At 41.4% G+C, this 27850-nt stretch overlaps 1 protein-coding gene across 2 annotated transcripts; it reads left to right on the forward strand.

The window, feature by feature from the left end:
* DCTN6 (dynactin subunit 6) lies at positions 1-27414 on the forward strand. Of its 2 annotated transcripts, XM_054497930.2 has the most exons (7): positions 1-588; positions 7929-7993; positions 18910-19015; positions 20950-21038; positions 23170-23217; positions 24246-24388; positions 26850-27414. In XM_054497930.2, exons 1-7 carry the CDS (start codon positions 56-58, stop codon positions 26946-26948), a joined length of 1083 nt encoding a protein of 360 aa, XP_054353905.2. In that variant the 5' UTR covers positions 1-55; the 3' UTR covers positions 26949-27414. The 2 variants fall into 2 exon arrangements, with proteins under 2 accessions (XP_054353905.2, XP_054353906.2); XM_054497931.2 differs by lacking the exon at positions 26850-27414 and having other exon boundaries at positions 23585-24388.
* The last annotated feature ends 436 nt before the right edge of the window (positions 27415-27850 follow it).

The raw sequence follows: 27850 nt of genomic DNA on the forward strand, positions 1-27850 counted from the left end.
CAATAAACAGCTTTTATTCTTTTATCAGAGACACGCTCTAGCTTTTTAGACCAGGATGGCGTGCAGTGGCATCCTCACAGCTCGCTGCAGCTTCATTGGGCTCAGGCGATCCTCTCGAGTAGCTGGGATACAGGCGCAGGCCACCGTGACAGGCTTCTTTTTTTTTTTTTTTTTTTTTTTGAAGAGAGGGTCTTCCTATGTTACCCAGGCTAGTCTCGCAGTCTCGCACTCCTGGCCTCGAGCGATCCTCCTGCCTCGGCCTCTTGGCCTCCCAAAGTGCTGGCCTGTGCCCAGCCAATGGCTTGGCTGTTCCAAATTAGGGTCTACCCATCTCTGGGCAGGGCTAAAGTCCGCGGGCGGCCCCGCACCGCTGCCACGTACAGTCCTGTGCACCCAGACTCGACGCAAACAAGAGCCGCAAGCTTCCGGGTCCCCGCCCCACGCAGGGTCCCCGCCCCACCCCGGCTCCGCCCCTCTCCCAACCCTGCCAGGCTCTCCAATCGCATGTGAATTATCGCTCTACCCAGGTGGTGGTGTCGATCTCCGCTCCAATTGGGGCCGTACCATGGCGGAGAAGACTCAAAAGAGGTGGGTCTGCTGCTTGAGAAAAGCCTTTTCTCAGCTTTCCGTAGGGGTGGAACCTGTTCCTGGTCGCCAGTGGTGGCGACTCAGAAGGTGTCTCATCCTGGGCCTTCGGGCTGAAGGTACCTCAAGCCCAGACCTGGCGTCCACTGAGGGAGGGGGCGACGGAGTGGGGGCGGGGAGGGTTGAGAACGGACGCGGAGTCGCTGCCTGGAAGGCTTTTGTTCCTGTCTGGCCGTCCCTCCCCACATGCGCCTGCGCAGAGGGGGTCTCCCGGGGGAGCTGTGAGGGGCGGGTGACGTCAGCTTTTTCTTGGGGGAGGTCGGCTCCCTTCTCCCGCATAATCGGCGGTGCTTGGTGCCGCTGTACTCCACGGCTTGGCGCTGGATTCTCTGCTGCGTGTTGCGAGACCCCCACGCAAGTGCTGGCCGCACCCCAGGCCGTTTCTGTCTCTGAAGGGTGGGGTGTGTAAAGGGATTTACGGTCGCTGTCAAAAGGGGAGCAGCGCCTGGACTTGAACTGTCACACACACACACACACACACACACACACACACACACACACTATAGATGCAAGGAGTACATGCTCAGATTTGTTGCATAGATATATTGTGTAATGGTGAAATGGGCTTCTAGTGTACTTATCACCCAAATAGTGAACATTGTACCAGATGGGTGATTTTTCAGCCCTCACACCCCTCCTACCCTCGCTGCTTTTAGAGTCCCCAGTGTCTGTTATTTCCCTCTTTATGTTTATGTGTACTCATTTTAGCTCCCACTGAAAAGTGAGAACATGTGCATTTGATTTTGTTTCTGAGTTATTTCATAAGGTAATGGCCTCCAGTTCCACCCATGTTGTTGCAAAAGACATGATTCCTTTCTTTGTTTATGGCTCTGTAGTATTCCATCGTATAGATACACCACATTTCCTTTATCCAATCATCCGTTGATGAACTCTTAGGTTGATTCCATACTTTGCTATTGTGAATAGTACAGTGATAGTCATAGGAGTGCAGTTGTCTTTTTAATACAATGGTTTCCTTTGAGTAGATCCTGGGTCGAATGGTAGTTCCATTTGGATTGGTAGCTCTATATGGATTGCTGGGTCCAATGGTACTTGTCTTTAGTCCTTTGAGAAATCACCATACTATTTTCAATAGATGAACTAATTTACATTCCCACCAATAGTGTATAAGCTTAGAACTGTGACATTTTTTGCCAGGCGTGGAGTGGACAAGCTCCTTTGTAAACACGTGGGGACAGGAATTTTTTCTTCTTCTCCGGTAGTCTTCATTGCTGGGGGCTGTTGGCTGCTGTTGGTGGCTGGGATGAGACTAGTGCATAAGTAAAGCCAATTCGAACAGCAGCAGTGTTGAGCTCCCTCTGCTGACTCTTTTTGACAAAGAAAACTGCATTGTTTCTGGTGCCATAAATTAAAATTTAGATTTTTCTCCCATTTAAGTAGATACTCTGTAATCTTTTTTCATAAGCTAAAGAGGAACAGATGTACTATAAATATTATGTTCAGTAGATAATAGTAGATAGTAGCTTACAGTGAAGATTAAGGTATTGTTGACTTGTTACTTTAACAGATCTGAGGTTAAGTCTTGCCCTCCCATCTGCCGGCTCACCTCTCTGCTCCCACCACTCCGAGATACAGAGGGGTCCTTGCAGAGATATTGGGACCACGTTTTAGTTGGCCTAGTGGCCTGCCCCACTGAGAAGTGTGCTGATTGTGACGCAAGCATTACCTGGGATCTCTCCCTTGGGCGTAAAACTGAAGGCAGGGGGCACTTGTGAGTCTGTCCTACTCTCAGTTGCCCAGGACAAGTTAAATGTTAGATAATGCTCTTTTCATAATGAGAAGGAAGCTGAGGAAATGGAAAATTGTAATGAGAAATAAGGTCTAAAACAGAGACATTTTATAGAGGCTAATTTATTTGACCAGGGCTTAATAAAATTGCATATTTTAACACAAAAACCCACTTTAAATGAAAAGTATCAGAGAAATGACATTTACAGATGGTGATACATTCAAGGACAGTGTCTTTCATTTATTATGGAAAAACATCTGGAGTGACAGGATGTTTCCAGAAAACTTTAAACTAGAAGACAGATGACTGATTTCAGGACAGTGATGCCCCAGGAATGAACTCTGCTCCAAGAAATTTCTAGTCTCTGAATTTTAGTTTTTTCTTCTATAATATGAGAGGGTTAGACCAGGTGATTTCTTCTAATCTTACTAAAATCTTTCTTTCTTCTCCAATACAACAGGAGGGCTACATATTTTCCGTTATTTCAGCAGACTGACTTATTTTTTTTTTTGAGACAGAGTCGCTCAGGCTGGAGTGCAGTGAAAGCTTTGCACCATGCCTGGTTCCTTTTTTTTTTTTTTTTTTTTGAGTTGGAGTCTCACTCTGTTGCCCAGGCTGGAGTGCAATGGCACAATCTCAGCTCACTGCAACCTTTGCCTCCCGGGTTCAAGTGATCATCCTGCCTCAGTCTTCAGAGTAGCTGGGACTACAGGCGCCCACCACCACACCTGGCTAATTTTTGTATTTTTAGTAGAGACGGGGTTTCACCATGTTGGCCAGGCTGGTCTTGAACTCCTGACCTCAAGGAATCTGCCCACCTTGGCCTCCCAAAGTGCTGGGATTACAGGCATGAGCCACTGCACCTGGCCCAGATTGACTCTTGACAGACTCTATCACTCGGAAGGACCACCAGTAGGATTTCATTGACTTATGCCTTTTAAAAAGTCAGAACCTGACAAAATGATGGAAACAGCTGGAGCTGTGTCTATTCTCAAAACCATTTCTTGAAGATAGACTCGGGGATTATTAGTTTCTTCTATTTGATACATTATTTTTTTGTTTACTTAGAGCTTTAAAAATACATTGTGGTGTGAAGGTTTGTCCACCCTAATTTGTGGAAGAAAATTTTGTGTATGTCTTCTTTTTTTTTAGTTCATCACACCAGTAGGGAAATTGGTACAATCTTAAAAATAGTTTTCGTCTTACTTTGCATGTATATTAGGGAATACTTGGGGGGAAGATTCTGGCATAGAAATGATGGAGAGACGTCTTAATGAAAGAATCTTTACCCTTCTGAGTCTCAGAGCTGTATTTTTAGAACTCTCTTATGAGCTTCAGAATCTGTATTTTCAGTCGCTTATTGGGTATATCTGGTGACCATTCCATAGATACCTCAGACTGAGTTTATCTAAAATTTAGCCAAATGACTTTTTTCTCTGAAATCTACCCCTCCTCATAGGCTGTTCTCAGATGGTGCCATTAGTTTTCCAGGTCAGAAACCTAGAGGCTTTGACCTTGCTCCCTAGCTCCTGACTTTTGGTTAGTTTTCTTTTTCTTTTTTTTCTTTTTTTTTGAGACAGGGTTTCACTCCATCACCCAGGCTGGAGTGCAGTGGTGCGATCTCAGCTCACTGCAACCTCTACATCGTGGGCTCAAGCGATCCTCCTGCCTCAGCCCCCCAAGTAGCTGGAAGTACAGATGTAAGCCACCATACCCTGCTAATTTTTGAATTTTTTTGTAGAGATGGGGTTTTACCATGTGACCCAAGCTGGTTTTGGTTGTTTTTCGGCATAAATGAAGCTGAATCAGAGCAGCTGATTTTGAGCCCTGGAATTTGAGCTTCCCTCTCCATCAGGAATCATCCCTTCCCAGGAAGGGGACAGGATGGCAACAGTTTCCTTATTTCACTCCATACCCCTCACCCCCATCCTTCTGTAGTTGATATGGTTTGGCTGTGTCCCCACCCAAATCTCATTTTGAATTGTAGTTCCCATCATTCCCACATGTTGTGGGAGGGACCAGGTGAGATAGTTGAATCATGGGAGCCGTTTCCCCCATCCTGTTCTCATGATAGTGAGTTAGTTCTCACGAGATCTAATGGTTTTATAAGGGGACTTCATAAAACCATTCTCCTCCCTGCCGCCATGTGAAGAAGGACGTGTTTGCTTCCCCTTCTGCCATGGTTGTAGGTTTCCTGAGGCCTCCCCAGCCACGTTGAACTGTGAGTCAATTAAACCTCTTTCCTTTATAAATTACCCAGTCTCAGATATGTCTTTATTAGCAGTGTGAGAACAGACTAATACACTAGTCAAACTTACTTCCCCTGCACAGAGAAGAAAGCAAATATAGTTTGCTCTTTATATCCATGGGTTCCACATCCATGGATTCAACCAACCTCAGATCAAAAATAGGAAAAAAAAATTGTGTGTGTAAACAATACAGTATAATGATTTACATAGCATTCACATTGTATTAGGTATTGTAAATTATCTAGAAATGACAAAGTATGAGAAGATGTGTATAGGCTTTATGCAAATACTGCAGCATTTTCTATCAGAGACTTGAACATCTGAGGATTGGTCCTGGAACCAATCTCCCACAGATACTGGATACTGAGGGATGCAACCATACACACTTTGTGGTCCATGGGGCCTGTATCAAGGAATGGGAAGTACCTACCTTCAACGTTGCCTAGAAACCAGATTTTTATTAAATGTGTTTGTTGCCAAGTCTTGTTTCTATTTCCTAGACATACCTGCAGCTTCTCCTATGTGCTACCAGTGCATTTGATATGGTTTGGCCCTGTGTCCCCACTCAGATCTCATCTTGAATTATAATGCCCACCTGTTGAGGGAGGGACCCGTAATCCAAGTGATTGGATGATGGGAGTAGTTTCCCCCATGCTGTTCTTGTGAAACCTGATGGTTTTATAAATGGTAGTTTTTCCTGCGCTCACACTGTCTCTCTGTCCTGCTGCCTTGTGAAGAAGGTGCCTGCTTCCCCTTTACCTTCCGCCCATGATTGTAAGTTTCATGAGGCCTCCCCAGTCATGTGGAACTGTGAGTCTTTCCTTTATAAATTACCCATTCTCAGGGAAGTTCTGTATAGCAGTGTGAAAATGAACTAATACAGCATTTCAGGCCTGCATTATCTCTGTAGGATTAGACCAACTGCCTCCCTGACCCCCACCACCACCAAGTACTTCTTCATACAAGTGTCAATTATCTGCATACCATTTGGTGACATTGTTGGCTTGGGAATAGGAATCCTTCAATGACTTCTTGCCTACAGATGCAAATTCAAATCCCTGGTCATGGTGTACAAGCTTATTCATGGGCTGGTCCTGCTTTTCCTCCTAGCCTTACCTGCTCCCTTTCTCTTCATGACTTTCGTGCTTCTTCTCATTCAGTGATGTCCAACCTGGGAGGGGGAAGAGGTTTTTACTTTGTTACTTACCAGTCTTTGCTTGATGTATACATATGGTATTTTAAAATAGATAGAATAGATAAAATTGTGTTTTAATTTTTTTTTTTTTTTTTTGAGATGGAGTCTTGCTCGGTCGCCCAGGCTGGAGTGCAGTGGCACTACCTCGACTCACTGCAAGCTCCGCCTCCCGGGTTCATGCCATTCTCCTGCCTCAGCCTCCCCAGTAGCTGGGACTACAGGCCACCACCATGCCCGGCCAATTTTTGTATTTTTAGTAGAGACGGGGTTTTGCCATGTTGGCCAGGCTGGTTGGTCTCAAACTCCTGACCTCAAGTGATCCACCTGCCTTGGCCTCCCAAAGTCCTGGGATTACAGGTGTGAGCCACCATGCCCAGCCCAAAACTATTGTATTTCTGTATACTGGAACAATTGGAAATCAAAATTTTGAAAAATCCACACAAAATTACAAAGACAAAATATCTAAAATGTTAGTGTTATTTCATAGTAGCTGAGAGCAGCAGATTTAACACCATGAATGTCATTGCCATTTAGAAAAATTCTTTTCTTAATGAAAAAAGTTTCCTAATCACTATCACTGTAATGGAGAAGTCATTTGATGCACTTCCTCATGTCAGCTCCTGGTTCAGCTAGGGTCAGTGTTTACATACAGCTTTGCCAAACAAAAGATAACAGCAGAATATAAAAAAGCATCAATAAATTATATGGAAATTATTAGAGTCTTTTGAAGAATTCGTTACTTGGTAAAAAGTTTCTCATATGTGTGTGTATATATGTATATGAGAGTAAACAAATATTTGTAAATTTTAAATTTCTAAGTTAGTATTACCTTGCTGGTTGTTAAATAGTTTGAATGTATATTTTTTCTCTCTGCCTTTACAAAAATAATGGCATATTATATACTGTCCATTTTTTCACTTCACTTTTTTTACTTTTAACAATATAGCTTGGAGATCATTCCAAATTTTTTTTTTTTAAGAGATGAGGTCACCAGGCGTGGTGGCTTATGCCTGTAATCCCAGCACTTTGGGAGGCTGAGGTGGGCGGATCACCTGAGGTCGGGAGTTCGAGACCAGTCTCACCAACATGGAGAAACCCCGTCTCTACTAAAAATACAAAAGTAGCCAGGTGTGGTGGCATATGCCTGTAATCCCAGCTACTAGGGAGGCTGAGGCAGGAGAATCACTTGAACCCGGGAGGTGGAGGTTGCAGTGAGCCGAGATGGTGCCATTGCACTCTCCAGCCTGGGCAACAAGAGTGAAACTCCGTCTCAAAAAAAAAAAAAAAAAAAAAATGAGGTCTCACTATGTTGCCCAGGCTGGTCTTGAATTCCTATGCTTAAGCAGTTCTCCTTCCTTGGCCTCCCAGAGTGTTGGGATTACAGGTGTGAGCCACTGTGCTCAGCCATTCCAAAATCTTGATAAGGGATTATTCATTCTTTTTGATGGCCATGTAATAGTCCATAGTGTGCCATAATTTATTAACTAATCTTCCACTGATGAATATCTAGGTTGTTTCCAGCTTTTTGCTGTTTCGAAACATGCTGGTATTAAAAGAAAAGATTCAAAACTCTTCTCAAGTGTTTTAGCACATGTGATTTGGGATGATGGACAATATACCAATTGAAAAATTTATAATCTATTAAAACCTTACCCTCTTACCATTGACTTCCCATTTTTCCGTCTTTTTTTTTTTCCTGAGACAGAGTTTCGCTCTTGTTGCCCATGCTTGAGTGCAATGGTGCAATCTCGGCTCACTGCAAACTCTGCCTCCCGAGTTCAAGCGATTATCCTGCCTCAGGCTCCCGAGTAGCTGGGATTACAGGCACCTGCCACCACGCCTGGCTAATTTTGTATTTTTAGTAGAGATGGGGTTTCTTCATGTTGGTAAGGCTGGTGTCGAACTTCTGACCTCAGGTGATCTGCCCACCTCGGCCTCCCAAAGTGCTGGGATTACAGGCGTGAACCACTGCACCTGGCCTTCTTTTCCATCATTTTTTAAACCTTGTTTTCATTACAGTGTCACGGTGGCTTCTCCAACAGTATTTTAAATCTTACCCCTGGTAAATGTTACCTTTTTCTTGCTACAGTGTGAAGATTGCTCCTGGAGCAGTTGTATGTGTAGAAAGTGAAATCAGAGGAGATGTAACTATCGGTAAGAAATAGTTTATTTACTGTTTTTCAAGAATTGATGTGATTTAATCTGTTTTAGTGCTTTACAGTTAGATACAATCAGTTTATTTCACTGATGTCCTAGTTTTATTGACAAAATAATGCATTTTCTCCTATGTGTTTAAAATTTCTGAAAGAACATAGTGTGATGGAGGCTGTGTTTAAACTCCTATCTGAAATACTAATGAGGCTGTATAACAGTCATTCGTGTATTTAAGAGAGATCCATTGTGTACCTGCGATGTGCCAGGCACTGTGCTAGTGCTAGGGACACGTCAGTAAGCGCAGCAGACAAAGGTGCTGCCTTTGCAGAGCTTCGTGGAGAGCGTGGGCCATGGAGTCAACAGACCTGGGCTACTTTGCTCCTTGCTCCTTTCTTGCTGGGTTACCTTGGACATATTACTTAACCTCTCTAACCTTGATTTTTTTCCCATCTATATAGTTGTGTGTATCAGGATCAGGTTTGGCTGCATGTAGGGGTGGCTTACACCTGCAGAAATTTATTCTCTCATATAAAAAGTTTCAAGGTAAGTTACGGAGGGCTGATCGGTTGATTGTCCAGCATGGAACTCCGGCCCTGCAGGCCAGGAAGTGATGGCTAGAGCACCAAGCATCATCTTGGATGAGAAAGGGGAGGCGTGGAAGCAAAAGGGCATGTGTTTCAGCTATGAGTCAGCTCCCTTTAAATAGCCTTCCTGAAAGTTCCACATGACTCTTCTCTGTATGTCTCATGGCTAAGACAATCTCATGGACACATCAACCTGCAGGGGAGTTTGGGAGATGTAGTCTTAGCTGGTTGCATTGCAGCCGCTAATGAGATCAGGGTTCTATTACAAGGAAAAAGAGGAGAAGAGATATTGGATGGCAATGAGCAATTTTCATAACATGCAAAATAGTAGTATCTACCTCCTAGGTTTCTTGAAAGAGAACGTGAAAATTGTGAGTAGTAAACTGTCAATAAATGTTTGCTGTTAACACTGTCAGATCTTCTCAGTGTAGCCTTGCCAGAGTTCAAGTCCAACATTTTACTTACATGAACCTGACTGAGTTCCTCAAAACATTTTACTCTGTTCTTTTACCTGGAGTTTACCTGGATATGGTGCCCTTGTAGCTTTATTGGTGTGAGCTCATTCTTACCAGCAGCCGCATGTCACCTGTATGCTACCAGACTAAAGTGTTCAGTGAACTATTACACTTTCAGAGAGGAAATACGCTTTATTTCCTTAAACGAACAGTTTCTTTAATAGAAAAAAAAAAACCTGTAACGTCATTTTTTTTTCCCAAAAAAATCTAAGCCTCCAAACAATTTAGGCATCTTGTCTTATAAAACCAGTGGAGATTGTGCCAGTATTATGGAACATTGTTAAGAATTTGCCAGGTTAGGCCGGGCACGGTGGCTCACGCCTGTAATCCCAGCACTTCATGAGGCTGAGGCGGGCAGATCACCTGAGGTCAGGAGTTTGAGACCAGCCTCAACATGGAGAAACCCCGTCTCTACTAAAAATATAAAATTAGCCGGGCGTGGTGGTGCATGCCTGTAATCCCAGCTACTCAGGAGGCTGAGGCAGGAGAGTTGCTTGAACCTGGGAGGCAGAGGTTGCGGTGAGCCGAGATCGTGCCATTGCACTCCAGCCTGGGCAACAAGAGCGAAACTCCATCTCAAAAAAAAAAGAATTTGCCAGGTTGGTTGATCTAATTATTTCTTTTCAGTGCTGTGTTAACTCTTTGTCTTTTGTATTACCTAAACCACTTGCAAAGTGTTTATGAAGCAAAATGAGGAGTCATGTTTTTTAATTTTTTACAATCTCTACTGCAGACTGGGACCACATATTTATCAAAATGCTCCTCTGTGTTCTTGTACTCATCATTTTACTGCATTATAATTGTGGCTATCATCATGATATTCTAGGAATAATACCTTATAGTAGTTTACAATGCATTCTTCAGTTAGAAGGAAATTAAGACTGAAGTGATATAATTAATTATGTAGATTTTCCCTGGCATTTCTACTTCTTCCCCATTTTACATTTTTTCTTTTCTTTTTTTTAAATCCCCCAATGTTACAACAACCCCGTTTTGGTTTTTTTTTTTCTTTTTTTTTTTTTGAGACAGGGTCTCGCTATTTTGCCAGGCTGATCTTAAACTCCTGGGCTCAAGCGATCCTCCTGCCTCAGCTTCCCAAAGTGTTGGGATTACAGGAGTGAGCCATCATACCTGGCCCAACAACAACCCCATTTTAAATAAGTATATAATGTCTACTGTAAGATATGTATGTAGATAGTATAGATACATCTGCAGGCATAAATATACACAGGCATTATGTGGTGGGGGGGTATGTATTTCAGATTTGAAATAACATCTTTTACAGAAGCTTTTCTGGGCTATAAAGGCATTATCCTGTGCAAGGGAGGTAGCTGCCAGTGATTGGTGGACCACTGCCTAGGACTGATTTTAGGGGTATCAGGGATCAGTATTCATTTTCCTGTTTCTCTGTCTGGTTTTCACTACGTTGTGCTCCTCCCCCTTCTTTAACCCTCTTATGTTCCTACCTTCCCTACATGTTGAAATTATTTAAGGAAGTACAGGCTGGATGCCGTGGCTCATGGCTATAATCCTAGCACTTTGGGAGGCTGAGGTTGGGAGGATCACTTTAGCTCAAGAGTTCAAGATGAGTGTGGAAAATATAGTGGGACCAGAAAGAAAGAGAGAAAGAGAGAGAGAGGAAGGGAGGGAGGAAAGGAAGGAAAGAAAAGAGACAGAAAGAAAGAGAGGAAAGGGAGGGAGGGAGGAAAGGAAGGAAGGGAGAGAGAGAAAGAAAGAGAAGGAAGGAAAGAAGAAAGGAAAGGAAGAGAAAGAGAGAGAAAGGGAAGGAAGAAAGGAGAAAAAAGAAAAATTAGCAGAAGGAAGGAAGGGAGGGAGGGAGGAAGGAAGGGAAAAATCAGCTGCATGTGGTGGCGCATGCCTGTAGTCCCAGCTACTTGAGAAGGCTCAGTGAGCTGTAATCGCACCACTGCACTCCAGCCTGGATGACAGTATGAGACCCTGTCTCAAAAAAAAAAAAAAAATTATATAAGGAAGTGCATTGTTTAAATCTACTTTCCATCTAGTTTGTTTGTTTGTTTAGAACCAAGGTCTTGTTCTGTTGCACAGGCTGGAGTGCATTGGTGTGATCATGGCTCACTGCAGTGTCGAACCCCTGCACTCAAGTGATTCTCCCACCTCAGCCTCCCAAGTAGCTGGGTCTACAGCGACGCACCACCACACCTGGCTAATTTTTGTATTTTTGCCCAGGCTGGTCTCAAACTCCTGGCCTCAACTGATCTTCCTGCCTTGGCCTACCAAAGTGCTGGGATTACAGGTGTGAGTCATTGCTCTTGGCCCTTCAGCTAGTTTTTGACCACTAGCTGGTGGTGCTCAATTCTGTTAGTTAAAATGACATTTTAACACAGGTTTTCTTTCTTTCTTTCTTTCTTTTTTTTGAGACAGAGTCTCACTGTGTTGCCCAGGCTGGAGTGCAGTGGCGTGATCTCGGCTCACTGCAACCTTCACCTCCTGGGTTCAAGCGATTCTTGTGTCTCAGCCTCCTAAGTAGCCAGAATTACAGGCATGTGCCACCACACTTGGCTAATTTTTTTTTTTTTTTTGTATTTTTAATAGAGACAGGGTTTCACCATGTTGGTCAGGCTGATCTCAAACTCCTAACCTCAAATGATCCACCCTCCTCGGCCTCCCAAAGTTAGCACAGATTATAACATAAGAAGTGGTAATACATTTTTAAGGAAAGAAATCTCTAGCGATTTAAAGTTTATTATAGCAGATGGCCTCCAAGTGAATACTTGTTATATTTACTTTGACCCAGTGTTTCGAAACAAGAAAATTTTTGCTCAAATACTGGAGAAAAAACTCAATTTTAAAAGTTAAGGAAAATATGAGGAAAAATGAAGGTTCAGAAGAGTTATATAGTTACCCATGGTTCTGTCTTCTACAATTCTTGTCTCATTTTTGTTATGCATGTTTCTTATCTTCAACTGTATAATATGGGAATTTTCCAGAATTGGTAATTAGATAATCATTTTTGTCATTGTTATATTTGGTATAAAATGTCTCAAGTCTTTTGGCTTCTATTAATTCATTTTTCTGATGTAATACATCAGATTAAAAAGCTCCTGGGAGATATAATTATAAAAGCAAAGAGTGGAGGTAAGTCATCTGATTACAACTCTCCCCACCCTGCTTTATTTTTCATTTTAGGGCTTTTATTGTTGTTTTTGCTTAGTTTATCTGAGTTAAGTAGCAATAAACTGTAGTTTAATTCATAGATTTTTTTCAGGATGTTTTGTGTAATTTTCCATCTTCTAGTCATGTATACTTTTACAAATTATTCCATTCTGAAATATTTCAGGAAGAAAGTAATGTTTTCCTTTGCTATGTTTCAGGCTAATGGAACTTTAAACCCAATCTGTTTTCCTAGAAAAGCAGGTATTTGTTTTTTCAGAGAAACTAGCTGGATGCTTGGAAGTATGGTCCTTAACCAGAAACCCTATGACTTGAAGCTCTGCTGGAGCCTGACCCCCTTATTCAAGGGTGTTCAGAGACATAGCTTGGGAAAAGTAACAGCCCTCTTGTTAATTATAATTTGGGTAAATAAAGTTTCATAGCATCAAGCCTATTTTTAGTTAGTCTGCCTTAATTCATGGGCCATGAATTATTTCCTGTAAATCTTTATTTTGAGAGCTGAAAACATTTCTGAAAGGTACCTTGAAGCACAGTCCTGTGGTCCATTACAGGGCGAGAGGCTGGGACAGAACTTCGTCAGGACATCAGTATGTGAAGGCAGAACTCGGCTCAGTGGAACTGTTTTGTGCTGGAAGCACTGTGTCCCACTTACTCAGTCTCTAGGAGAGTTTTAATACAGACCAAAAGCCTCCCTTTCATTGCAGTAGTCTTTTTCAGTAAGGCAGAACAGTGGCTTTGACTTGAGAAGTTATCACCAATAAAGCACTCTTACAGGTACTTCAGCTTACAGTTCAAGAAAATTGTTTAGTTGTCAAAAAAACAGAGCTTAAGGCCTTTTGAATTATTTATTGACAAATGGAAATGTACACAAAGATTGCTTTCTGTGGCAAAGATAGACAGGAAAAGTGTCCTTTACCAGGGAAATGGAAATTGGATGCAAGGAATATCTTTCTGGCTATGTGGCACCAAGCCCAGCCAACCATTTAGAAAAATAATTCATCAGCCAGTAGGGCAGTTCCAACTCTAGACACATTTATCCAAACAAGCAGATAAGCCAAATAGGGCTTCAGCACATTTGGTAAGAAAATACACAAACTACCTTGCCAGAAGGAGCGCCAGGGTTCACAGCAGGCTTTCAAACAATGTTTTCCGTGGTGACAGATTTTTATTTTTAAAGCACCTTAACCTCAAGACCCTTAAACTTTATGTTGAATTCAGACCGATCTAGGTGTAATAAAAGTGCTCATGGCATCAGAAAAGCATGAAGTGAACTGTGGCCACGTTTCAGTGTGCTGTTTCTTATGGTGCTTGAGCTGCTGGGCTCTGGGCTCTGTGCTGCCCAACCTCCATCAATAGACCACGAAGACAAAGCAGAATTATCCGCATCATTCACGGAAATCACAGCCTTCCTTTAAGAAGTTCACCAGGCCAGACGCGGTGTCTAACGCCTTTAATCCTAGCACTTTGGGAGGCCGAGTCGAGCAGATTTCCTGAGCTCAGGAGTTTGAGACCAGCCTGCGCAACACGGTGAAACCCCGTCTCTACTAAAATACAAAAAATTAGCTGGGCGTGGTGGTGGGCTCCTGTAGTCCCAGCTACTCGGGAGGCTGAGGCAGGAGAATTGCTTGAACCTGGGAGGCGGAGGTTGCAGTGAGCCGAGATCATGCCACTGCACTCCAGCCCGGGACGGACAGGGCGAGACTCCGTATCCAAAAAAAAAAAAAAGTTCACCAAACCAAAAAGCTTAGCGGTTATATATCCTGAAGTATGCTTATGTTAACCACTTCAGTCTGTGCCCAAAAAAGACCCGCAAGAAGTTGAGAGAAGCTATTTGATGTATTATTGCCTGTGACATTTGCTGTCACCTCACAATTTAAAGTTGATCATTTCTCAAACTTTTATTTCAGCCACTTAACACTACTGGGACCTGTAGTTTGGCAATGCTGCCAGCAGGTGGAGGTGGTGTCTAAATCACTGGTCTCGCCTAAATGCAGCGGTGCTTTCTCTCCCTCTCTGTACACAGCCCTCAGATTTCTAACCAGGCATTTTCCAGTTACTTGTTTAATAATTATTAATAATGATAAAGACAGTAATCACAATAAAATACCTGCTTAAAATAGCTCACATATTATTTTTTAAATATTGTGCAAGACGTCTTGTGGGACTTGGGATTATTTTAATTTTTTTTTTTTTTTTTTTTTGAGACAGAGTCTCACTTTGTCACCCAGGCTGGAGTGCAGTGGTGCAATCTCGGCTCACTGCAACCTCTGCCTCCCGGGTTCAGGTGACTCTCCGGCCTCCGCCTCCCAAGTAGCTGGGATTACAGATGCCCGCCACAATACCCGGCTAATTTTTGTGTTTTAGTAGAGATGGGGTTTTGCTGTGTTGCCCAGGCTAGTCTGGAACTCCTGTGCTCAAGTGATCCACCTGCCTCGGTCTCCCAAAGTGCTGGGATTACAGACGTGAGCTACCACACCTGGCCTATTTTAATTTTTTAAAAATGCGTGCTTCTGGTATCTTCTGTGAAAAAATTTTTTTTTAGTTTTTTAAAAAGTGTGCTTATTTGTTTGGGTTCTTTATATAAGAAACTTGTATTACTTAGTCATTTTTGAAAGGGAAAAATGAAACTATCACTTGTTTTCATAAGTTTTAAAGAAACACACAGGTCCCAGGGTTATCTTTGTCTTGTCAAGAGCTACAGCTTGATGACCGGCAGAATATCTAGTGTCTCTGGCTACTTATCTAGCAGTGGCAGAGGATCTGCTTTCTGTAACAGATGTGACGATCACTGCCTCCTATCTTTTTTTTTTTTTTCCTCAGAGATAGTGTCTTGCTCTGTCGCCCAGGCTAGAGTACAGTGGTACAATCATTGTTTCCTGTAGCCTCGAACCCCTGGACTCAAGCAATCCTCCCGCCTCAGCCTCCCAAGTAGTTGGGACCACAGGTGCACCCCACCATAACTGACCAATTTTTTTAAAATTTTTCATTTCGTAGAGAAGGGCGTCTAACTCATTGCCCTGGCTGGTCTGGAACTCGTGGCCTTAAGTAGTCCTCCCACCTCAGCCTCCTGAAATGCTGGGATTACAGGCGTGAGCCTCTGTGCTCAGCCCCATAGCTAAGATTTTTAAAGCTAGTTACGGAAAATACTTTCATTAATCTTTTTACTGTCTGATCATGTGGTGTGGAATTTTTCCCCTTGGCTAACAGGAGGTATTACCCTGATACCCGAGTAGAAGTGCAAAGTGGTTCTTTTTCTTCTGTGTCCCAGACCAGAATTAGTTATTTTGCTTACTATGAAAAAGTTGTGCATTAGCTCTTAGTAGTAAATAGTGATAAATCTCCCATTTTTTAAGAACCATGGTCCAGACCCCACAATCCCTCTTTCAAACATTATTTCATATAATCCACACTTCAGCCCAATGAAATAGGTTACAGATCTCTTCTTTCTATAGATGAGAAAACAAGCCTTTGTGAGAGTAAGCACATCACCTTTAGTGATAGAGTCCAGTGTCTAGACTCTCTAGACAAGGGGGGTGGGGCTGGCTGGGGCTTTGATTACAAAGAACCTAAAAGAGGCAGATTGTGTCCTGTTATCATAGAATGTTTTGACGTAAAATATAAACCTGGTATGGTGCAAACTACAAATTTCAGTTGGTTCCCACAGCTGGAAGCCTTACAATTTCTCCTTTAAAAGAAATCCACTGCTCGTTTCCCTGTTGTTCAGGATCGCAGCCCCGAAAGTTGTGATGTCTAAATGCCATTATTAAGGGACCTGTGAAATAAATTATGGTATATTAATATAAAATGAGATACTTTCAGCCATTAAAAAGAATATCTATCTAGATATACTTACATGGAAAAATTACCATGAAATAAGCAAATTGCAGAATAATAGGTAATATTTCTTGGTGTGAAAGAAGTGTGTGCTTGAAATGCATATTTTTCTCCAAATCATATTTATTTTTAAACTTTTTAATGAGATATAGTTTATATGGAGTGATATTTACAGATTTTTTTTTTTGAGATGGAGTCTCGGCTCTGTCACCCACAATGGGGTGCAGTCATGTGATCTTGGCCCATGGCACCTTCCACCTTCCAGGTTCAAGCGATCCTCCCACCTCAGCCTCCTGAGTAGCTGGGACCACAGGTGTGCACCACCATGCCTGGCTAATTTTTTTGTATTTTTTGTAGAGACAGGGTTTCACCATGTTAGCTAGGCTGGTCTCAAACTCCTGACCTCAAGTGATCCACCCACATCAGCCTCCCAAAGTGCTGGGATTACAGGCATGAGCCACCGCCCCCAGCAATATTTACATATCTTAAGTGTACAGTGGAGCTTATGTCTGGAAAAATATACTCCAAACTTTTAAGAATAGTTAACTTTTTTTTGTAATTTTTTGTAATGATCATGTTATTTTATATATATATATATGTGAATATGTGTGTATATATGCATATATATTTTTTGTTTGTTTTAAAGAAAAGATTAGATGCACACATTTACACTCACGTTCAACTTGAGAAGCTTCCCAGGGATCTCAGAGATCCATCCCATCTTCTATCCTGAAATCTTCCATCCTGAATAGGAGACTATGCCTGGGAAATTTTACTTTAACAGCTGAAGATTTGGAAAGCCAGAAGTGACTGAGAGATCAAGGCCACTCTCTTGTTATTTCTTACCAGACTGTGTGTTCTGATAAGAAATGTTGGGATGTTGGACTGAGCACCCTGTTTTAGGCCCCCACCCTCATTATCAACCCCCAGCAGTTCCTCATCAGGAAAAAGAATAGGCATCCCTGAGGTTCTCTCCAATTCTCTGGGCACCAGAAACACCTCCTTATTTATTTTAGTACATTTGTGAATGAGTGTATATTAAGCATTCCCAGTTTTCAAGATAACAAGTTCAAAAGGACAAAAATAACATGTATTTATTTTTGTTGCCCCATAACATATAGTGAGGCATCTCAGCTGTCACAGGCAGATAATAATTATGAATTGACAATTTATATAATTAGGTGGGGCACAGTGGCTCACGCCTGTAATCCCAGCATTTTGGGAGGCTGAAGCAGGAGGATTTCTTGAGGCTAAGTGTTCAAGACCAGCCTGGGCAACATAGTGAGACCCCATCTCTAAAAATTAGCTGGATGTGGTGGCACGTGCCTGTAATTCCAGTGATTCAAGAGGCTGAGGCAGGAGGGTTGCTTGTGCCCAGGAATTGAAGGCTGGAGGGAGTTATGATCACACTACTACATTCCAGCCTGGGTGACAGAATGAGACCCTGTCTCTTAAAAAACAAAACAAAACAAAACAAAACCAGTTTACACAATTGAATACTGAATTTCTTGGACAGTGTCACTTTCCTAATCTCTCACCCCCTCTGTCAACACTTCTGTCCACCCTTCCTTACTTTCAGAGTCAGTTACTTCATCTGCACTTGTTTACCCATAAAAATTGTCTTGGTATTGAGGGGTACGTGGGATGGATATTGGAGAGAGGCTAAAGGAGGCTATGTTTTCTCATCAGTGGTTTCATTATCACCAGAACCCTCAGCCTGTGGTAGATAAAGCTGGGAGGGAGTGTGTTCGCATTCCAGGCTCAGGGCGGGGTAGACGGTGCTGGCGAAGCGGGAGTAATGAGGGCCCTGGCTGTTCCCTTCAGTTCGAAACTGGAGGCATCGCCTCAGGGCTCCCCACGCCAAAGTTCTAGGACTCCAGTGATCACCTTTGGGTCCTTCTGCTCTTCTGCTGCCTCCCTTTAACCTTTTCAGCTTTCACTGGTTTAAATCATATCCTGGGCCAGACAGCAGAAGCTGTGCCTCCTTTCAGTAGGTGTGCTCGTAATAGGGACACTGACAGAGGAACAAAGCTGTTAGATCCCATAATTTCTGACTTCTGTCCACCCATGTTTCTCCTTTTTTTTTTTTTTTTTTTGAGGCAGGGTCTTGCTCTGTCACCCAGGCTGGAGTACAGTGGCATGATCTCAGCTCACTGCAGCCTCTGCTTCCTGGGTTCACACGATTCTCCTGCCTCAGCCTCCCAAGTAGCTGGGACTACAGGCGCACATACCATCATGCCTGGCTAATTTTAGTATTTTTTGGTAAAGATGGGGTTTTTCCATGTTGGCCAGGCTGGTCTTGAACTCCTGACCTTAAGCGATCTGCCCGCCTCGGCCTCCATATTTCTTCTCAATTATGTAATAAAAAGACTAATTCGGAGGTACACTCGCATAAGAAAGCAGAACATCTTAAGCAAAGAGAGCGTTACCTTGCTGAGGGAAAAGAAGGAATTAATTTTTATTGCCAACTTTGTGTCACATGCTGTGTCTCCAGCATTATCGCCCCTAGCCCTTACAGCAACCCTGTGGGACTGGTGTTGTCATCACCTCTGTTTCACCGCTGAGATCACAGGAAGCTTCCGAGTGGAGGCTGAGCCAGAGCTGTCTGGCTTTAGTGCCTGTGCCATTCCACTCACATTGGCTTGCAACTTGGCTCTGACTACTGATGATAAAGCCCGGGAGATAGTATCTGTGAAGTACCTAGCTTGGTGCCTGGCACATACTTAGAAAATGTTCCTCCCAACAGCCTCACCCATCCTCAGTCACCTTCCACCCTTCTGTTGGAAGCATAGCCTCCACCAATAATTTCTTCTCAAACTATTTTTAACAGGACCTCGGACAGTGATCCACCCTAAAGCACGAATTATTGCGGAAGCCGGGCCAATAGTGATTGGCGAAGGGAACCTAATAGAAGAACAGGCCCTTATCATAAATGCGTAAGACTCTTATACATACTGTAAACCAAGTACCATGGGTAATGGTTTTTCTTAATTTCAGCTGTCTGTAAGAACCTTTTCAACTGACATCCAGGAGGCCTACTATTTTAGTGATAGAGAAACATTAAGGGTCTTTTTCAACATAAGTAAATGAGTAAACCAAATACCATATGAGGGAAAAGACTTGTCCAAGATGAGAGAGCTGAGTAGCTGCCTAGAATGTTTGACGCTCGGTCTGGTCATCTTCCCCTTACATGTGGCTGTCTCACCCATTCCTTAAGCAAACATTGCCCGAGCACTTCAAGCCTCCAAGTGCTGCGCCCACCACCCTGCAGAGTTTTTTTTTGGATTTTTTGGTTGTAGCTGAAATGTTATTACTCATGCCTAAACACGTGAATTTAACTCTAAGGTATTTTTTCACAAGTTTTGCACAGGTGACACCCAGAATTATAGTTGAACAATGTGGAGTCCTAGAGGCAAGTTTTAAACTGTAAAGATTAAAAAATAATAAAATACTAGAACACGTGCATGATCTTAGTGAACTAGACTGTAATACCTATGAATTTTTCATAAACATAAGTTCTTTCTAGATAAAATTTTGGGAAGGAATTCAAGCTTATACCTAATTTATAGCAACCATGTATGGAATTTGAAAGAAAGACCTTGGGAAAATATTTAACTGTCAGAAAAAGACTGATTTAATGCTTACTTAGGATTTAAAATACATTTGGCACCTTCAGTGTAAGTCAATTAACAGCAACTATATTCTGCAGTAACTCAACTGTCAGAGATAAAGCACCATTTAAAAATGGCGTCCTCCTCTTAGAACACAAACATTTTATCTTCCAAATATTTCAACTAGCTAACTAATAGCAATAATTATTTTATGTGAGTATCTGTTTATGTTTCACAATCCCAAATGATTATTAAGGGTGGAAAATTTTCAAGTTGGGCATGATTTTGATTCTAATTAACAGCCTAAAAAGATAGCTAGCATCTTCTTTCCTTTGTCCTGGAGAAGACCCACTGGACTTTGAATTTAAAAAATAAAGTAGGCTGGGCGTGGTGCCTCACGCCTGTAATCCCAGCACTTTGGGAGGCCGAGGTGGGCAGATCATGAGGTCAGGAGTTCAAGACCAGCCTGACCAATATGGTGAAACCCCATCTCTACTGAAAATACAAAAAAAAATTAGCCGGGCCTGGTGGAACCCCACCTTGTAGTCCCAGCTACTTGGGAGGTTGAAGCAGGAGAATCGCTTGAAGCTGGAAGGTGGAGGTTGCAGTGAGCCAAGATCGTGCCACTGCATTCCAGCCTGGGGGACACAGCAAGCCTCCGTCTCAAAAAAAAATTAAAAATTAAAAAATCAAATAAATAAACTAAGGAAGGCTGTTCTTTTCTACACACCAATGACTTCTTCACTTTTCAGTAGCTCTCTTCAACTCAAAATCAAGCCTTCTCTAGCACACAGGATGAATGAATCACTTGAATTAAGAAATAACTTACATAGGCTGGGCGTGGTGTCTCACGTCTGTAATCCCAGCACTTGGGGAGGCTCTAGCTGGTGGATCACCTGAGATCAGTTCGAGACCAGCCTGGGCAACATGGTGAAACCCCATCTCCACAAAAATACAAAAATTAGCCAGGCCTAGGGGCACGTGCCTGTAGTCCCAGCTACTCGGGAGGCTGAGGCAGGAGAATCTCTTGAACCCGGGAGACGGAGGTTGCAGTGATCCAAGATGGTGCCACCGTACCAGCCTGGGTGATAGAGTGAGATTCCATATCAAAAAAAAAAGTAAAAGAAATAACTTACATAGTCATGTCTTTTAAGCTTGATGTAGGTAAAATTGAAAGAATTAACCCAAATTCAAAAATGGGAAGAAAATTGCTTATTGTGTTACTGACTTTTTGGATGATTTGTTTCTTCTGTTTACAGTTACCCAGATAATATCACTCCTGACACTGAAGATCCAGAACCAAAACCTATGATCATTGGCACCAATAATGTGTTTGAAGTTGGCTGTTGTATCCTTTACAATAATCTACCATAAATAATTCCTGGCTCTCCTTTAGTACTTAAGTCTTCTCCTGTAGAAATTGTAAAATTGTCATAATTTGTCTATCAAACATATTTACATTCACAATATATATTATAATTACATTTTTAAAAGTAGATCATCCAGGCTGGGTGCGGTGGCTCATGCCTATAATCCCAGCACTGTGGGAGGCCGAAGCTGGCGGATCACTTGAGGCCAGGAGTTTGAGACCAGCCTGGCCAACATGGTGAAACCCCATCTCTACTATTAAAAAAAAAAATTACAAAAATTAGCCGGGCATGGTGGCACACGCCTGAAATTCCAGCTACTTGGGAGGCTGAGGCAGGAGAATCACTTGAACTCTGGAGGCAGAGGTTGCAGTGAGCCAAGATTGTGCTACTGCACTCCTGCCTGGGTGACAGAGCAAGACTCCTTCTCAAAAGAGAATAAAAATAAATAAAAGTAGGTCATCTAGCTCTTTGAACAGACTTCTTGAATAGTATATATTTTAAAAATGGTCCCTTCTGTTCCTGTAAATAAGTCAATAGCATAAAGTAAGTGTGCCGTTTTTAGACAAACGCAGACACACACATATCTTTAGCTCAGCACTTTGAAAGTACTACTTCTTTTGCTGGTACTACAGCTTGTTGACAGGTAGCAATGGCTGAGTGACAGTAAACATAGAAACAGCAATGCTGGCTTGCTTCTTGATTCAAGAACCCCAGCTTTGTCAGTGTGGTTCCTCTGTAGTTTTAGGTAGACAATGCATTGTCTGATTCAAGAAAATGGTGTGTAGGGGTGAAAATATTTCATTATTCATGTGTTGTCTGTTTCCCCCCTAGAATGTCTCCAGCTCTTTTGCTTAGTTTAGTACTCTAAAAAGATAGTAAAATCAGGCCAGGCGCGGTGGTTCATGTCCATAATCCCAGCATTTTGGAAGGCCGAGGCGGGCAGATCACCTGAGGTTGGGAGTTTGAGGCCAGCCTGACCAACGTGGAGAAACCCCGTCTCTACTAAAAATACAAAATTAGCCAGGCATGATGGTACATGCCTGTAATCCCAGCTACTCAGGAGGCTGAGGCAGGAGAATCACTTGAACCCGGGAGGCGGAGATTGCGGTGAGCCGAGATCACGCCATTGCACCCCAGCCTGGGCAATGAGCGAAACTCCGTCTCAAAAAGATTAAAAAAAAAAAAAAAAAGATAGTAAAATCTTATGGTGTCAGCAAAACATACAATATATAGTAGAAAATATTTAGAAGGAAAAATCTAAATGTTCAATGATAGCAAGATATTTAAATAAATTGAACTATGAGCATAAAACCACAAGGACCATTAAGCAGTCATTTAAAATTATGTTTTTCAAGATTTTATTTTATTTTATCTTTTCTGAGACAGGATCTTGCTCTGTCACCCAGGCCGGCATGCAGTGACACAATCATAGCTTACTGCAGCCTCAGCTCCCAGACTCAAGCAATCCTCCCATCTCAGCCTCCCAAGTAGCTGGGATTATAGGTGCACACCACCGTGCCCAGCTAATTTTATTTTTGGTAGAGATGGTGTCTCACTCTGTTGCCCAGGCTGGTCCTTGAACCCCTAGGCTCAAGCAGTCCTCCCACCTTGGCCTCCCAGAGTGCTGGGGTTACAGATGTGAGTCACCCTGCCTGGCCTAAAGATTTTAATAGCATGGAATAATGCTTGCAAATTTAAGTGAACTGAATAAGGTATAAAAGTTTATACAGTTTGATTCCCACTTATATACAGGAAATTCTGTATATTTATATAAAGATATATCAAACTTTTAACAGTGTTTGAGTGATTGGGTGATGGATAGTTTTAATTATCTTGAAACAATTATGAAAATATTTTACTCATAAAATCAGGGTATAAGGTGCTCATTTCTTTAAAAACACAAGTCATTTATTTATACCTAGAGATATTTATGTTTAAAGATAAAACCGTTACCACAGATTGCCCAGAGCAAAGAGTTCTGGCAAGGGTGAGCCTGCATGGCCCATCTGACACCCCTGTCCTCTGTCTCAGTGCAATATAAGGACATACTGTGTTAGTGGGGACTAAAGATGAACATATTTATAGTATTTACCTAACTCTGGCTTACAGATTCCCAAGCCATGAAGATGGGAGATAATAATGTCATTGAATCAAAAGGTAAGCTACATTCAGAGTTTCATTGTCAAAGCAGTGACCTCTTTTCTCTTTGTGGTGTCCTGGGAAACAACCTAATAGAAACTGTGGCAAGGTGTTGTGCTTGGAAGTGGGCTACAATAGCTGGCAAACTAATTGTTTGCTACTAAGGAACCTAATCTGGTTATGTGGTTATCTGGTAATGTTAAATACATTAAATTTAAAATCAGCTATGTACAGGATTGAATTAAACCATAAACTTTAAATGAAAGATTTGGAAAAGATTTCTTCTAAATACTAGTCTCTGAAATTTTGGTTGGTTAGTGTTGTTGTAGAATTAAAGGGGGGGGAAAATCAAAGTGTCTGTAGCAGTTGTTTTCTTTAATTTCAGGAATACTTTTCCCCAGCCAATCAGAAACAAATATCATGTGCTTGTAAGTGGGACCAGACGGGAGATTACCTAAAGTCACTGTCACTACTGGGAAGCAACTTCAAGAGCTTGTCCCACCAAGGTCCAGAAAGAACCTGAATGATGACAGTTCTTTAGAATAATGGGTTATCTTTCTTGGTCCTGAGTGGCATGAAAGAAAATGCTTCTTTTTTAAATAATAAAATTATACTTTTTGTTAATCTACTTAATGACTTTTATTTTAATTTGGATTAGCAATTATCACTATTATCATCAGAATTTTCTGTTTATTTTATGCTTACTGTGTGTCAAACCTGTGCTCATCACTTTACATCTGTTATCACATTTATTCCTTAAACTGTGAAGTAGAGTGGCCTCTTTGTTTTATACATGAACTTGAGCTTAGAGACTTTGCAACAACTTTCCCAAGGTCACACAAATAGCAGCAGAGCTCCATTTTGAATCCATCTGACCTTGGCTTGTACTGCCTGCCTCTGTGTTGTCCATACAAACTCCAAACTGATGTATTTTCTTTAACTTTTTTCTTGAGGCCAGTTTACATTTTTATACCTAAATCATCTTAAGAAAAAAAGTGTTGGAATCATTTGATGTCTTAAGTTGCAGTTCTATGTTTTTATTGCAGCATATGTAGGCAGAAATGTAATATTGACAAGTGGCTGCATCATTGGGGCTTGTTGCAACCTAAATACATTTGAAGTCATCCCTGAGAATACGGTGATCTATGGTGCAGACTGCCTTCGTCGGGTGCAGACTGAGCGACCGCAGGTACTAGAACCTCTCTTTAAAAAGAGTTCTATCTGCTGATTTTCCCAAAGTACAATGTAATTGTCTTCATGAGGCAGCAAGCACACTATTTAAGAACATAATTAAAATAAAACAAAAGATGCCAGGCTCAGTGACTCATGCCTGGAATTCTAGCACTTTGGGAGGCCGAGGCAGGAGGATGACTTGAGGCCAGGAATTTAAGACCAGCCTGGGCAACATAGTGAGACTCTGTCTCTACAAAAACTAGAAAAACTTAGCCAGGTGTGGTGGGTCATGACTATAGTCCAGCTACTGAGGAGGCTGAGGTGGGAAGATAATGCTTGAGTGTGAGGTTACCATGAGCCATGATCATGCCACTGCACTCCAGCCTGAGCAACAGAGACCCCAACTCAAAAAATAAATAAATAAAAAGAAAACAATGAGAAACATCCCGAAAACCAGGATTTAATTGCAGTTCAATCCTTAAAACCAAGATTTAATTGCAGTTCAATTATTTAGTCTTTAGGTTAATATCAAAAATATATACAAAGATGACAATGACAAGTCAGTTATGAGAAAAGATCCAGAAATGTTACTCTTGGTCTCATGCATTGTCACTGACAATGCATAAACAAACTGTACAAGCCATATTGATTTACTCCTAAAATATCAGTCTTCAAGGTTAAGGAATGACCATACTACATTTATCCTGTGCCTTTAACTGGGGTGTGTCTATTTAGTTTATTGCCATAGCTTCATAATAAACACAGCTTGTGAATAAGAAAGTGTGTTTGGATATTTTCATGGCTTGAGAAATTATCTCCTCCTAGAAATTCAGATCAAGAATAATGTAGAGTACATATTTGGAGTTTAATATTAGAGTAGGAGATGAAAAAGGGCATTTGGGCTTCCTTTGGACATAAGACATTTGTATTGCAGTTTTGAGCCTCATTGCTTGGCACATTCGATATATATTTCTTTAGTTACCTAGCCTCCTTTTCCTCCCACTAAAGAAAATAGTTTCAAGCACTGTGCGAGGCCAAGGTGGGCGAATCACTTGAGCCCAGGAAGGAGTTCGAGACCAGCCTGGGCAACATCATGAGACCCCATCTCTACAAAAAATAAAAAATAATTAGTTGGGCATGGTGGTGTTCACCTGTAGTCCCAGCTACTTTGGAGGCTGAGATGGGAGGATCGCTTGAGCCCAGGAGGTCAAGGCTGCAGTAAGCTCTGTTTGTACCACTGCACTCCAGCCTGGGTGACAGAGTGAGACTCTGTCTTGAAAAAAGAAAAAAAAAAAAAAGAATAGTTTCAAGACATAACTTTGCCTCTGATTCTTAGCCATATTTTATCAGAAATCAAAACTCCAGTTCTTTTTGGGTTACTCTATTTCTGTAATGTTTGGCTTCATTATTATTATTTTAAGCAAGTATTACTCTATAGACTAAAAAGGAAATAAGGTCAAATCCAGTCATTTGTTTTACTTTCTACATAACAGCAAAAATGACTGAAGAGTGGGAAATAAAGCTGGTGTTGGGGAAGGGAGATTAGAATTAAGTGAGCAAGAATATCTGAAGCTTAATATTTTATAATATGCCTAAATTTCACTAATCATAAGGATTATGTAGAGGTCTTTATTAAAAATAAAGATTCCCCAGACTTACTGAGTCACAGTGCTAGGGCAGGGGCCTAAAAATCTATATTTTTCACAAGTACCGCAGTGAGTTTTACAATCAGGAAAATCTGGGCAGTACTGGTATATGAAGAGTGAAGATCAGACAGGTGTATCCAAGTACACCTCAGCTGTGTGGCTCTGTAGGTCATGTGGAAAACAAAATACTCTGGGTGTTTTACTTACGTGGTCTTCTGTAATCGGAACTTTTTAACTTTTCAGAAGCCAGGATGAAATCTACAAAAGCGAGTTTGAAAACTGATTTCTGTATATTTTTATATAGATATATAAAATCTGTTGGCTTTTTCTTGTAACCAAACTTAGTATATGTTCATTATAAATTTAAAAAAAAAACAAGCAGGTAAGCAAAAATGAGTCAATGAAAAGCACCTGTAATTCCACAACTTATTAATAACCATTGCTACCTGGAACTTTTTTTTTTTTTTTTTTTTGAGGCAGGGTCTGTCACCCAGGCTGGAGTGCAGTGGTACAATCATGGCTCACTGCAGCCTCAACCTCTTGGGCTCAAACAATCCACCTGCACCCCTACCGCCCTGCTTCCACCTCAGCCTCCTGAGTAGCTATGACTACAGGGGTGTGCCACCACACACAGCTAATTTTTAAATTTTTTTAGTGACAAGATCTCCCTATGTTGCTCAAGCTGGTCTGGAACTCCTGGGCTCAAATCATCCTCCTGTCTGGGCCTCCCAAAGTGCTGAGATTACAGGCATGACCCATCACGCCTGGTTGCTGCGTGGTACTCTTGACTTTGCTTTCTGCCAGTCAGCCTTAATTACCTTATCTTTTTAGCCCCAGACACTGCAGCTGGATTTCTTGATGAAAATCTTGCCAAATTACCACCACCTAAAGAAGACTATGAAAGGAAGCTCAACTCCAGTAAAGAACTAAGAACAGTATATGACATGAAGATAACATTTTGTCTTTGACCACTGTCTTTTGAATGGGCCCACAGTGTTTATGTGCTCTTAACAACTCACGGAATAATACGTGTTCACTTTATTTTGTAAAATTGAGTTGAGAGGAAACTAATGGAGTTTCATTGTAACTGTCCTTTGTAATTTATATAAATGTATTATTTTCCTATATCCTTGCTTCTTTTCTGATAATTTACAGATTTAGCTTTTCTTTTGTTATATAAACTGCTAGCCACAAATTTTAGTTATGTAAAAGGCTACCCTTGACAAGAAAAGACGTACTGTTATGTATTTATATTCTAGCATAGACTAAACTGAATAAAAATGCTGATAACAGGACCTTTAGTAAGCATACTTTAATCAGTTTTTCTACTTGAATTAATCTTTTCTCTTAATTTTTATTATGTACTAGTTGTATTAAAGCTAATATGTTTACTTTTTCCTCTTGTGGATTTGTAGCTGTTTAAAATTTCAGGTGAAATTTCAGTAGCTATTGAATTAATTTAGACTTCACTTTGTTTTTAAGAAAAGTACAATTTTTTCTTTTTGGTAAAACAAAAGTAATCAGGGAAAGATGTTTTCAGTAGAATACAAATTAGTGGCATTCTTGGGTTTCTGAGGACAATGAAACTAAAAGAAATTTTGAAATTTATACAAATTTATGAAATTATTAATATTTTAGCATAGTACTAATCAGTTATTGAGCTTTATTATTCTATTGTCTATGTAGTGAGCAAAATGTTGAGAATTTTATAATTCCAAATTTTTAAAATAATTCAAGTGCATAAATTTACTGGAACATACTTCTCAACTTTTGAATTAGTAGATATTGACTAATACTAAGATACTAAAATACTAAGATATTCTCTCAAAATT

The sequence above is a fragment of the Pongo pygmaeus genome, chromosome 7 (assembly GCF_028885625.2).
Source record: "Pongo pygmaeus isolate AG05252 chromosome 7, NHGRI_mPonPyg2-v2.0_pri, whole genome shotgun sequence".
Classification (NCBI taxonomy): domain Eukaryota; kingdom Metazoa; phylum Chordata; class Mammalia; order Primates; family Hominidae; genus Pongo; species Pongo pygmaeus.